Genomic DNA, 13,204 nt, shown 5'->3' on the forward strand with positions numbered 1-13,204 from the left:
TTCTTCTGGGTCCTCCTTGCTTTGCCATCAGGGGCAGCACTGACACGGAACATGCTTCTCTCGGAGGTGTCTGTAGACTTTTCTCCCTTCCCTCCTTCTTCCTGCCCTGAATGTGGTTCTAATAGCTTAAGTTCCAAAAACCGCTTTGACCATGTGGCAACCTTGAGGTTAGAAGCCACATGCCAAGGATGGTCCTGGAGGAGGCCAGGGGCCTGCGGGCTGCTGGCATCATGGATTTTCCACAGCAGTTCTAGCTCTATGCATCATGTGTTTTGAGAGAAAAATCAGCCTCTGCTTTTTTCTTCTTTTTTGTCTTTTTAAACAGAAAAGGTCTCACTCTGTTGCTCAGGCTGGACACTGCAACCCGCAACCCAAGCTCAAGTGATCCTCCCACCTCAGCCTCCCAAGTAGCTGGGCCTACAAAAGCAGGCCACTACACCCAGCTAATTTTCTGGTATTTTTTGTAGAGATGGGGTTTGTAGAGATGGGTTTCGTTATGTTGCCCAGGCTGGACATGAACTGCTAGGCTCAAGCAATCTGCCTGCCTTGGCCTCCCAAAGCCCTGGGATCACAGGAGTTGTCACCGGACACCTGTCAAGCCTGTTTTTTAAAGCTATTGTTATTTGAACACAAATCGAACAGATAAAATAAACAAAAGTAACATAAATCAACATTGTCTTGGTTATCTTAAGGTTGAGGTGACCTGGATACAGATTTCAAGAGACAGCTCTTCTCTTTTTTTTTTCTTGGCTGAGTCTTCCTCTGTCGCCCAGACTGAAGTGCAGTGGCGCAGTCACAGCTCACTGTAGCTCACTTTGGCCTCAAACTTCTGGGCTCAAGCGATCCTCCCACCACAGCCTCCTGAGTAACTGGAACTATAGGCATGTACTACCATGCCCGGCAAATTTAGAAATAGTTTTTTTAGGTTGGGCGTGGTGGCTCACACCTGGAATCCCAGCACTTTGGGAGGCTGAGGTGGGTGGATCACTTGAGGTCAGGAGTTCAAGATCAGCCTGGCCAACATGGTAAAACTCTATCTCTACTAAAAATGTAAGTTGTGAAGGGTGCCTGTAATCCCAGCTACTCGGGAGGCTGAGGTGGAAGAATCACTTGAATCACGGAGGCAAAGGTTGCAGTGAGCTGAGATTGCGCCCCTGCACTCCAGCCTGGGTGAGATCAAGGCTCCATCTCAAAAAAAAAAAAAAAAAAAATTTTTTTTGGTAAAGCAGGGGTCTCATTATATTGCCCAGGCTGATCTCTAACGCATGGCCTCAAGTAATTCTATTGCCTTTGCCTCTCACTGTGTTAGGATTATAGGCCTGAGCCACCACACTTGACAGAGGTAGGGCTTCTTCTATGGTCTTCAAAAAACAAGCAGCATGGTACTCCGGGGCTATGAAACCCAAAAAAGCTGACTCAGCATGGACTTTCCAAAGAGAAGGATAATGAACTAATGTGAAACTAGAGCAAAGCAAAGCAAACTAAACAAAAAAAGGTGCTGACCCAGGACGCTGACATGAGAATTTTCTTAGCCTGGACCTACTTCCTGTATACGGAAATTTCCTGGGCATTTTGGAGTTTAAAAATGATTATGTAATCTAAACCTCTAGTGCCAGTTCTCTGAAGCTGTTTTTTGAAGATCATTGGGTCAGATAAACCTGACTGCTTGAGATAGTTGCACTGGTTATCACTTTTTTTTTTTTTTTGAGATGGAGTCTCTTTGTTGCCCAGGCTGGAGTGCAGTGGCGCGATCTTGGCTCACTACAACTTCTGCCTCCTGGATTCAAGCAATTCTCCTGCCTCAGCTTTCTGAGTAGCTGAGATTACAGATGTGTGCCACCACGCCCGGCTAATTTTTTGTATTTTTGGTAGAGATGGGGTTTTATTATGTTGGTCAGGCTGGTCTGGAACTCCTGACCTTGTGGTCTGCCTGCCTCAGCCTCTAAAAAGTGCTGGGATTATAGGCATGGGCCACTGTACCAGGCCTCACTTTTTTTTTTTTTTTTTTTTCAAATGGAAAGGGAGTCTATGTTTCCCAGACTGGTCTTGAACTCCTAACCTCAAGCTAGCTTACTGCCTAGACCTTCCGAAGTACTGGGATCATAGGTGTGAGCCACTGCGTCCAGTCATTATCACTTTCATAAGACTAAAAAAGACAGTAAGACTCTCTCCCTCTACTGTAAATCTTGATAAGAGTGTAAGAGAACATAAAGATGTGTCTTAAGCAAATGCTCCTAGAGTTCCCCAAGAGACTGGATATTATCAGTACATTTATGCAAAACTGGCATCCAATTAGAGCAGTTTGCTTTGACAAGAAATGGCCTAAAAATTAAAAAAAAAAGGCCAGGCGTGGTGGCTCACGCCTGTAATCCCTGCACTTTGGGAGGCCGAGGCAGGCGGATTGCCTCAGCTCAGGAGTTCGAGACCAGCCTGGGCAACATGGTGAAACCCTGTCTCTTAAAAAATAAAATAAAATGGGGCCGGGCGCGGTGGCTCAAGCCTGTAATCCCAGCACTTTGGGAGGCCGAGGCGGGTGGATCACAAGGTCGAGAGATCGAGACCATCCTGGTCAACATGGTGAAACCCCGTCTCTACTAAAAATACAAAAAATTAGCTGGGCACGGTGGTGCGTGCCTGTAATCCCAGCTACTCGGGAGGCTGAGGCAGGAGAATTGCCTGAACCCAGGAGGCGGAGGTTGCGGTGAGCCGAGATCGCGCCATTGCACTCCAGCCTGGGTAACAAGAGCGAAACTCCGTCTCAAAAAAAAAAAAAAAAAAAAAAAAAAAAAAAAAAAAATAAAAACAAAAGTAAAAAAAATCCAATGAACTTTCTCTCCAAAAGGCTCCCCTGGGAATTCTCTTACAAAATGGGAATTAAAAAATAAGAAAAACAGATGGTAATAAAAAGGAGTAGCAATTAATACAATTCTGCCTCATTTTTCTTTTAGTCCAGATGCGTAGCACCTTATGTTCTTTGGGCTCTGAAAGGGTCCTACAGGGAAAGGTTACTCAAAAGCATCTACCTTTCCTGTGTTGCCAGGACTTACATGGGCAGATGTAATTGCCGAAGAATGTTCCCTGAACAGCAGGACTCAGCCGAACTAGCATAATATCCATCAGCACTTGCAACACTAAATAAGACTAGCTGAATAAAAACAGCTGTCTTAAAAGACTTGAAATGCTTGACATACACAGCAGAACAGATAAAAAGTGGTGGGCCGGTATCTATACTGGCTTTTCCTTTTTTTTAAGGTTCTCTTAGAAAAAAGCTGTGTCCTCACAGAACCAAGATACTCTCTACTTTGGTTTTATCCCAGGTGTTCCAAGCCAAGTCAGTGCCTGAGCAAGCAGGTCTGGAGTCTAGAGTCTGTAGTCTGACAGCGTTGGCTGACTCCTGGCTCTCAAGTCACTCTCCACGTGTCCTTGTGGAAGTCCCTCACCCTCTTTGGGCCTCACCTTTAAATTGACGGTAAATAACAAGCACACACATCTACCTCATGTACAGTGCACAGAACAGAGCTGGGCACACAGTCTGGCTCCACAGACATCAGGGCCAGTCGGTCTTCATGGCACCCCATGCAATTTCTGCCACATCTGAGAACCACCTGAATCAACTTTTCTTTAAAGTATCTCTTGAGGAGTTTTCTTTAATTTGTTTTGCTTAAATTCACATTAAAAAAAAACACTTATATCCCTATGATACCATCATCAGTAATTGTATTTTTCTTTTTTTTTTTTTTTTTTGAGATGGAGTTTCGCTCTTGTTACCCAGGCTGGAGTGCAATGGCGCGATCTCGGCTCACCGCAACCTCCGCCTCCTGGGTTCAGGCAATTCTCCTGCCTCAGCCTCCTGAGTAGCTGGGATTACAGGCACGCACCACCATGCCCAGCTAATTTTTAGTATTTTTAGTAGAGACGGGGTTTCACCATGTTGACCAGGCTGGTCTCGATCTCTCGACCTCGTGATCCACCCGCCTCAGCCTCCCAAAGTGCTGGGATTACAGGCTTGAGCCACCGCGCCCGGCTAGTAATTGTATTTTTCTAATGCAGAAAACACACTGCTATTGATGTAGAAAATGTTGGTCTGTCCACCGCCTCAAACGGGCTCACGTGGTGCCAGCAGCACAAGTAACCACATGATGAGGGAGACACTGCCACAACCAATCCAGAACACAGCTACTGAGTACACACCATGCTAGGAGCTGAGGGAGACTCGCACATCTACCTTGCTGGACAAGCCTAAGTGCCAGATAGACTCTCCACTGCTCCCTTAATAAAAGAGCTCAGTAGCCCGAAAGGTGCCAGCCAGCAGATCCCAGCTAAGCCTTGCAGCATGCAGCAGCTCACAGGGACCGCCAGACGCAGTAACCATAGGATAGAATGCTCCCAAAGGGAAGTAAACTTAGAAACCAGAACTTGCACCATGGATAGACTTTTGGATGCATTTACCCAAGAAAAGGAACTAGGTCGCACAGCAAGTTCACCCAGCAGAGAGCTGCAGCTGTTTTCCAGATGTTTCCATCAGTTTTGGCCAGCCCAAGCCTCTTTGGAGGACCACAACACAGTATCTGGAGCCCAACAGGAATGAAATGCTCACCTTCTCTGCATGATCTTCGGAAGGTCAAAGTAGAGTCAATTTCATTCTTAATCTTGATTAAAGCATCCAATACCATGGGGCCACATCTAACAAAGAAAAATATCCAGTGGTATTTACGTAAAGTTCAATCTCCCTACATTTTATCATAATATAATTGGAGACACCTGGATATATTAGCTTATCCATTTGGCCTTCTCAGGTCACCTTCAGAATTTTTTCCGTAGTTTTGTCTTTGCAGATTCTTACATATTTTAAGTACTGCACAGTTTTACTTTGATGATCACAGTGCAAATACATTTCTAGGGAACAGAAGCTAAAGTAGTAGTAGACTAGTATGTTGGTTAGTATCTTGTAGTAAACAAGTATGAAACAACTTACATACAATCGCCTAGTTTTTTTTTTTTTTTTTAAAGACGGGGTTTCACCATTTGGTCAGGCTGGTCTTGAACTCCCAACCTCAGGTGATCTGCCCGCCTTGGCCTCCAAAGTGCTTGGATTACAGGCGTGAGCCACCATGCCCGGCCAAGTTTTTGTTTTTTAATTCTGAAGCTCCCTGCAAAGTTTTTCCAAATAATTTATTTCAAATTTTAGTTTAAGTTTTAGGATTTAGACAACAGATTTAAATAGTTAGTAATTAATAATAAGAAACCAAAACAGGAGGCGTAGTACAGAGAATAAAAGACACCCAATCACTCATAGTCCCCTAATCAAATCACTGTGAGCCTCCTAGAACATATAGGGGTAGTGGCATCCCTGGGCTTGTGACCTGGAGTGTGGGCCTGGCAGCCAAGAGCCTGGTCTGAACCTTGGCTGCGCCACTTACCAGCTTATAGGCAAATGATTTAATTTCCACCTGAGCATTTCATCTATTGAGTGCAGAGAGCAGCACCCGAATCTCATGGGACTGCTGGAGTTAATACCCACGAGATCTTTAGAGCAGCATCTGATACATAAGTCATAATTTAACTATAATAATCATCATGTAGAGACTGTGATTCTATGGAAGTTTTGTAGAGGTCAGTTAGTATTTATGGCACAGGATTATTGTGAAAATTACATAAAAAGATGCAATTTTCATAGTATCTGGTACACAGTAAGTGCTCCATAAATCTGTTTTCTGGTTGCCACACCTGCCCCATTCCTCTCAGTAATTTTTTCTTTCTTCTTTTTTTTTTTTTTTGAGATGGGGTTTTGCTCTTGTTATCCATGCTGGATGCAACGGTAACATATCAGCTCACCACAACCTCCACCTCCTGGGTTCAAGTGATTCTCCTGCGTCAGTCACTGAGTAGCTGGGATTACAGGTGTGTGCCACTACGCCCAGCTAATTTTTTGTATTTTCAGTAGAGACAGGGTTCCTCCTTATTGGCCAGGCTGGTCTCGAACTCCTGACCTCATGATCCGCCTGCCTCAGCCTCCCAAAGTGTTGAGATTACAGGCGTGAGCCACCTCGCCTGGCCCCCCAATTATTTATTGAACATCTACTCTGCCAGGTTCTGTTCTAGATGCTGGAGATATAGCAGAGAATAAAATAGATGACCACCACCTGCCTGCACAAAGCTGTTCCAGAGGACTCATTCTAGAGACTCAGTCTGTCCATGTTCTTTGCCTGTTTACCAGGATCTTGGGAATTTTTTTTCATGACCTGAGCCTTTCATATATTATATCTGTTGCTATTTCTGCTTCCTCCTTCACCACCAATAGTAATTTGCTATTTGACTCCTTATTTTGGTAATGTAATTTTAAACATACATGAGTTAAATGTTTACGTTAATAAAGTTGGCCATTTTTTCTTTCATGACATTATCTATCACTTTAAAGCCTAAACAGACCACTGTGCTTCCTGAGTGTGATAAACACATTTTTTTCTATTAAAAAAATTTTAAAAGTTACTCCCCCAAAACTGCAAAAACTTCATCAGTTGTCCCAAATCACCGACTAAATCCTCTTTTGCTTCTTGTAATACCTCTCTCCCATATTTAATACTGGAACCTTAGATAAAATGAAGTCTGTTTTGTTGCTACTTTTTTATTCTAATGACCTGTCCTTGTCCTAGCATATTTTAAATGATGATGAAGTCTTTGTTTTTTTACATTACAAAGGCTAATATTTGCATCTTATAAAAACTTCAAATTATAGTTAAAAAGTCATCCTGCAGATCATACTTGGGCAGAGAAAAAAAATTAAAATGTCAAAGCCCTCCCCTTAAGCTGGGCTCATTAAAGTGTACAACATAAACTTTCTCAGATTTTACATGGATACCAAAATTGTTTGATATTCTGGGTCCTTTGTATTTCTTTTTTTTTTTGAGACGGAGTTTCGCTCTTGTTACCCAGGCTGGAGTGCAATGGCGCGATCTGGGCTCACCGCAACCTCCGCCTCCTGGGTTCAGGCAATTCTCCTGCCTCAGCCTCCTGAGTAGCTGGGATTACAGGCACGTGCCACCATGCTCAGCTAATGTTTTGTATTTTTAGTAGAGACAGGGTTTCACCATGTTGACCAGGATGGTCTCGATCTCTTGACCTCGTGATCCACCCGCCTCAGCCTCCCAAAGTGCTGAGATTACAGGCTTGAGCCACCGCGCCCGGCGGTCCTTTGTATTTCTACAAGAATTTTAGAATCAATGTCAACTTCTGCCAGAAAGGCAGGTGGGATTTTGATAGGGATTGCTATGAATGCGGAAATCAATTTGGGGACCACTGCCTCCTTAGCAACATTGTCTTCCAACCCACAAACATGGCAAGTCTTTCCATTTATTTAGGTCTTCTGAAATTTCTTTCAACAATGTTTTACAGTCTAAGTCTTTTTTTTTTTCTTTGAGACTGAGTCTCACTCTGTCATCCAGGCTGGAGTGCAGTGGCATGATCTTGGCTTATTGCAACCTCCGACTCCCAGGTTCAAGCAATTCTGTCTCTGCCTCCGGGGTAGCTGGAATCACAGGCACGCATCACCGGTCCCAGCTGATTTTTGTATTTTTAGTAGAGATGGGGTTTCACGATGTTGACCAGGTTCATGATGTTGGCCAGGCTGGTCTTCAAGTCCTGACCTCAGGTGATCCGCTCACCTCGGCCTCCCAAAGTGCTGGGATTACAGGTCTGAGCCACTGTGCCTGGCCCAGTGTATAAGTCTTTTTTATTTATTTGTTTTTTTGACACAGGGTCTCACTCTGTCGCCCAGGCTGGAGTGCAGTGTTGCAATCATAGCTAACTGCAGCCTCAACCGCCCAGGCTCAAAAGATTCTCCCACCTCAGCCTCTAAGTAGCTGGGACTACAGGCACAGGCCACCACACCCAGCTATTTTTTTTTTTTTTTTTTTTTTTTGTAAAGACAGAGTTTTGCATTGTCCATAATTTGTTCCTAAGAATTTCCTTTTTGATACTGTTATATGCAAAATAGCTTTTTTTTTTTTTTTTTTTTTTTGAGAAGGAGTTTCGTTCTATCACCCAGGCTGGGGTGCAGTGGTGCGATCTTGGCTTACAGCAACCTCTGGCCTCCCGGGTTCAGGCAATTCTGCTGCCCAGCCACCTGAGTAGCTGGGCTGCCACCATGCCCAGCTAATTTTTTGTATTTTTGGTAGAGACAGGGTTTCACCATGTTAGCCAGGATGGTCTTGATCTCCTGACCCTGCGATCTGCCCGCCTTGGCCCAAGTGCTGGATTTACAGTCATAAGCCACCACGCCTGGCTGCAAAATGGTTTTTAAATTTCATTTTAGGATTGTTCATTGTTAGTATATAGAAATACAATTTTTGTTTGTTTTCAACAGTATTGATAGAGGTTTTTTCCCAGGTAAGCAGGGTGTTACATATATAAATACAAATATATATATGTGCAAATTTTTTCTGTAGAGACTAAGTCTTGCTATTGTTGCCCAGGCTGGTCTCAAACTCCTGGCCTCAAGCAATCCTCCTGCCTTGGCCTTACAAAGTGCTGGTATTACAGGTGTGAGCCACCATGCCTATCCTAGAAAAATACATTTAACTTCTAATATCTGCTATGTGCCAATATTTTCAGAAAAAAAATTGTGCTATTGTGAAAATGAAAGAATATAGCTACTCTTTTTTGTGTATACATAGCTACAAAGTAGGGTTCAAAAGTAGGGTTTCAGAGTCAGATTAGAGGGAAATAGAACTATAATTAAAACATGGTACAATATTAAAATGAAGAAGATTGACAGACAGGTTGAAACAAGAAACGTGGACAAATTATACATAATAAAAAACTAAACTACATTTGATTTCTGTAGAATAATTTTGTGTCCTGCAACCCTGCTGTTTATTAGTTTATTAGTTCTAATAGTTCCTGGCGGGCAAGGTCTTAGGTTTTCTTTTCTTTTTTTTTTTTTGAGACAGGGTCTCCCTCTGTTGCCTAGGCTGGAGTGTAGGGCATGAGATCTTGGCTCACTGCAGCCTTGACTGCCTGGGGTTCAACTGATCCTCCCACCCCAGCCTCCCAAGTAGCTTGGTCCAGTGTCACCATAACTAGCTAGCTTTTTCGTTTGAGACACAGTCTTGCTCTGTCGCCCAGGCTGGAGTGCAGTGGCGTGATCTTGGCTCACTGCAACCTCTGCCATCCAGGTTCAAGAAATTATTGTGCCTCAGACTTCAAAGAAGCTAGGATTACAGGTGTGTGCTAATAAGCCCAGATAATTTTTGTATTTTTAGTAGAGACAGGGTTTTGCCATGTTGTCCAGCCTGGTCTTGAACTCCTGGACTCAAGTCATCTGCCCACCTTGGCCTCCCAAAGTGCTGGGATTATAGGCATGAGCCATTGCATGTGGCCCGGCTAATTTTTTGTTTGCTTTTTTGTAGAGATGGGGGGTTTCATTTTGCTTCCCAGCTGATCTTCAACTCCTGGGCTCAAGCAATTCTGCTTCAGCTTTTCAAAATGCTGGGATTACAACACGAGCCACTGTGCCTGCTCAAGATTTTGTGTTACAAGATTACGTTATCTATGAGAGACAGTTTTACTTCTTCTTTTCCAATTTCTTTTTCTTGCCCAATTTCCCTGGCTAAGCCTCCAGTGAAATTTTGAATGGCTGATGCTAGTATAAAAAATAGAATTATCTGTAGCCACTGAAATACACACAAAAATAGTATTTGGTATACTGACCTTGCATCCTGCACCCTTGCTAAATTTACTTATTCTTTTAGTTTTGTAGACTCCCTGGAATTTTCTGTATAAATAATCATGTTGTCTATGACTAGAGTTAGTTTAATTTCTTCCTTTCCAAGCTTACATATGCCTTCTACTTCTTTTACTTGCCTTTGATGCACTGGCTAGAACCTTCAGTACAATGCTGAACTCCAATACAGAGCAGACAATCTTCCTTGTTCCTGATCTTATGGGGAAAGTGTTCAACACTCATAATTAAGTATGTTATTAGTGTGGTTTTCACACTCATCACCTGGCTGAGGAAGGTCCCTTCTTTTCCTATTTGCAGAGTTATTATTATTTAAGTAAAATTAGGACTATTTCTTTTAATTCAAATTCCTTATAGTTTTATTTATTTATTCCGTTAAAATATACACATTGTGACAATTACCATTTTAACCCATTATCATTTTAAAAAATCATGAATGAGGCCGGGCACGGTGGCTCACGCCTGTAATCCTAGCACTTTGGGAGGCCGAGGTGGGTGGATCACGAGGTCAAGAGATAAAGACCATCCTGGTCAACATGGTGAAACCCCATCTCTACTGAAAATACAAAAAATTAGCTGGGCATGGTGGTGCGTGCCTGTAATCCCAGCTACTCAGGAGGCTGAAGCAGGAGAATTGCCTGAACCCGGGAGGCAGAGGTTGCAGTGAGACAAGATCGTGCCATTGCACTCCAGCCTAGGTAACAAGAGCGAAACTCCGTCTCAAAAAAAAAACAAAAAAAAAAACAAACTTTGGCAAGGCATGATGGATGGTACATGCTTGTAGTCCCAGTTACACAGCAGGCTGAAGTGGGAGGATTGCTTGAGCCTGGGAGGGCATAGTAAGCCGTGATTGTGCTATTGCATTCCAGACTGGATGACAGAGTGAGACCCTATTTCAGAAGAAAAAAAAAAGTTACTTCAGAATTATAATTTATATCTTTAACTTTTCATAGCCTATTTAGAGTTACTATTGTGCTACTTTAAGTGAGGCAAGAATCCTGCTACATTATTACAGGTCTATTTACCCTGCTACTACCAGCCCCTACACTAGTTATCATATGCATTGTATCTATATGAGTTACATATTACAGAATATCATAACTTTGCTTTAAACAGTCATATCAATTTTAACAAAATTAAGAGGAGAAAATCCTTTTATGTTTATCCATATATCTACCATGTCCAGCGCCTGCTCTTCGTTCCTTCTCTAAGAGCCAAGTTTCCACCTGGTATTACTTTTCCTCAGCCTGACTAACTTCCTATAGCATTTCGTAGTACTGGTCTTCTGCCTGTGAATTCTTTTTACCTTCCGTTTATCTGAAAATGTTTTCATTTCATAATCATTTTAAAGAATCTTTTTTTCTGAACGTGGAACTCTAGGCTGACAGTTTTTCTTTTAGTACTTTAAAGATGCTATTTCACTGTCTCCTGGCCTCCAGTTTCCAATGAGAAGTCAGCAATCATTCATATGATTTCCTTGTATGTAATATGTTGTTTTTCTCCAGCTGCTTTCAAGATTTTTTTCTGTTTTTGGTTGATAGCAATTTGACATCACGGAGCAGGGCAGTTTTATTTTTATTTAGCTATTTGGAGTTCACTAAGCTTCTTGGATATGTAAATGATGTCTTTCATGGGGTCAGGAAATTCTTGGCCATGAGTTCTTCAAATAGACATATATTTTGCCTTTTCTCTCTTATTTTTTCTGGAAGTCTAATTACATGTGTGTTAGATCCATCCATCCAGCCATCCATCCATGGTCTTGCTCTGTTGACTAGGTTGGAGTGCAGTGGCATAATTGTAGCACATAGCAGCCTCAAGCTCCGAAGCTCAAGCCAACTTCCCACCTCAGCCTCTCAAACAGCTGGAACTACAGATGCCTGGCTAATTTTTCAAAAAATTTTTTGGTTAGAGACAGGTCTCACAGGTTGCCCAAGCTGGTCTTGGACTCCTGGCCTCAAGTGATCTTTCTGCCTCAGCTTCCCAAAGTGCTGGGATTACAGACATGAGCTACCATGCCTGTCCTCGACTTTTTGATACCGTTCCATTGACCACAGGAGCTCTTACCCTTTTCAAAAATCTTTCTCTTTTCTTAAGAACAGATAATTTCGGCCAGGCGCAGCAGCTCATACCTAGGAGGTCAAGGTGGGCAGATCACTTGAGGTCAGGAGATCAAGACCAGCCTGGCCAACATGGCGAAACTTCGTCTCTACTAAAAATAAAACAAATTAGCTGGGCATGGTGGTGCATATCTGTAATCCCAGCTACTCAAGAGGCTGAGGTGGGAGAAATGCTTAAGCCCGGAAGGCAGGGATTGCAGTGAGCCAAGGTCATGCTACTGCACTCCAGCCTGGGTGACAGAGCAAGACTCTGTCAAAAAAAAAACAAACAAAAAACAAAACAAAACAAAAAAACCACAAAAAAACCCAGATAATTTCTATTAATATTTTTAAGTCTGCTGATTCTTACTGCTATTTCCAATCTGCTAAGACCATCCGGTAAATTTTCCTTTTCAAATACTGTATTTTTCAGTACCAGATTTTCCATTTGGCTTTTCAATAGTTGCTACCTCTCTAATGAAATTTCCTATTTCATTATAAGCATGATTTCCTATATCTATGAGAAAATTTAAAAATTCTTTACATTCTGGCTGGGTGCGGTGGCTCATGCCTGTAATCCCAGCACTTTGGGAGGCTAAGGTGGGGGTGGATCACCTGAGGCTAGGAGTTCAAGACCAGCCTGGTCAACATGGTGAAACCCCATCTCTACTAAAAATACAAAAACTAGGTTGGCGTGGTGTCAGGGGCCTGTAGTCCCAGCTACTTGGGAGGCTGAGGCAAAGGAATTACTTGAACCCGGGAGGCAGAGATTGCAGTGAGCCAAGATCATACTACTACAGCCTGAGTGACAGAGTGAAACTCAGACTGAAAAAAAAAAAAATGTTGTAGAGAATCTGGATTGTATTACGTTTTCCTGAAAAGTGTGGATTTTAAAATTTTACACAGGCAATTAATATGGCTGAATGCAAGATTTGGGCAGAGTCTATGAACAGAATTTAGTGTGCCTCCTCTGTGGGTCTCTTCTTTCCAGGTTTTCTCATTTCCTAGTGGTTGTGGAAGCCCCAAAATGAGTCTTCTTGTTATTCAAGCTAAGATTTTTTTTTTTTGAGACAGAGTCTCACTCTGTTGCCCAGGCTGGAGTGCAGCGGCATGGTCTCGGCTCGCTGCAACCTCCACCTCCTGTGTTCAAGTGATTCTCCTCCATCAGCCTCCAGAGTGGCTGGGATTACAGGCATGTGGCACCATGCCTGGCTAATTTGGTGCTTCCCAAAGTGCTGAGATTGCAGGTGTGAGCCAATGCACCCAGACAGACTGTGGTTTTCCATTCAAGTGTTAGTCCCGTCACTTCTCATACCAACATGGACTTGTCCTCAGGCAAAAACATATAAGAATAAAACGATAATTTGTC

At 42.9% G+C, this 13,204-nt stretch overlaps 1 protein-coding gene across 1 annotated transcript in view; it reads right to left on the reverse strand.

The window, feature by feature from the left end:
- The window catches only part of SDHB (succinate dehydrogenase complex iron sulfur subunit B), a 36,406-nt gene that overhangs the window by 10,468 nt on the left and 12,734 nt on the right, over positions 1 to 13,204 (reverse strand). The window contains exon 3 of the mRNA XM_039473647.2: positions 4,598 to 4,683. Coding sequence (XP_039329581.1) covers positions 4,598 to 4,683 — 86 coding nt within the window. The remainder of the gene's footprint in view (positions 1 to 4,597; positions 4,684 to 13,204) is intronic.

The sequence above is a fragment of the Saimiri boliviensis genome, chromosome 11 (assembly GCF_048565385.1).
Source record: "Saimiri boliviensis isolate mSaiBol1 chromosome 11, mSaiBol1.pri, whole genome shotgun sequence".
Classification (NCBI taxonomy): domain Eukaryota; kingdom Metazoa; phylum Chordata; class Mammalia; order Primates; family Cebidae; genus Saimiri; species Saimiri boliviensis.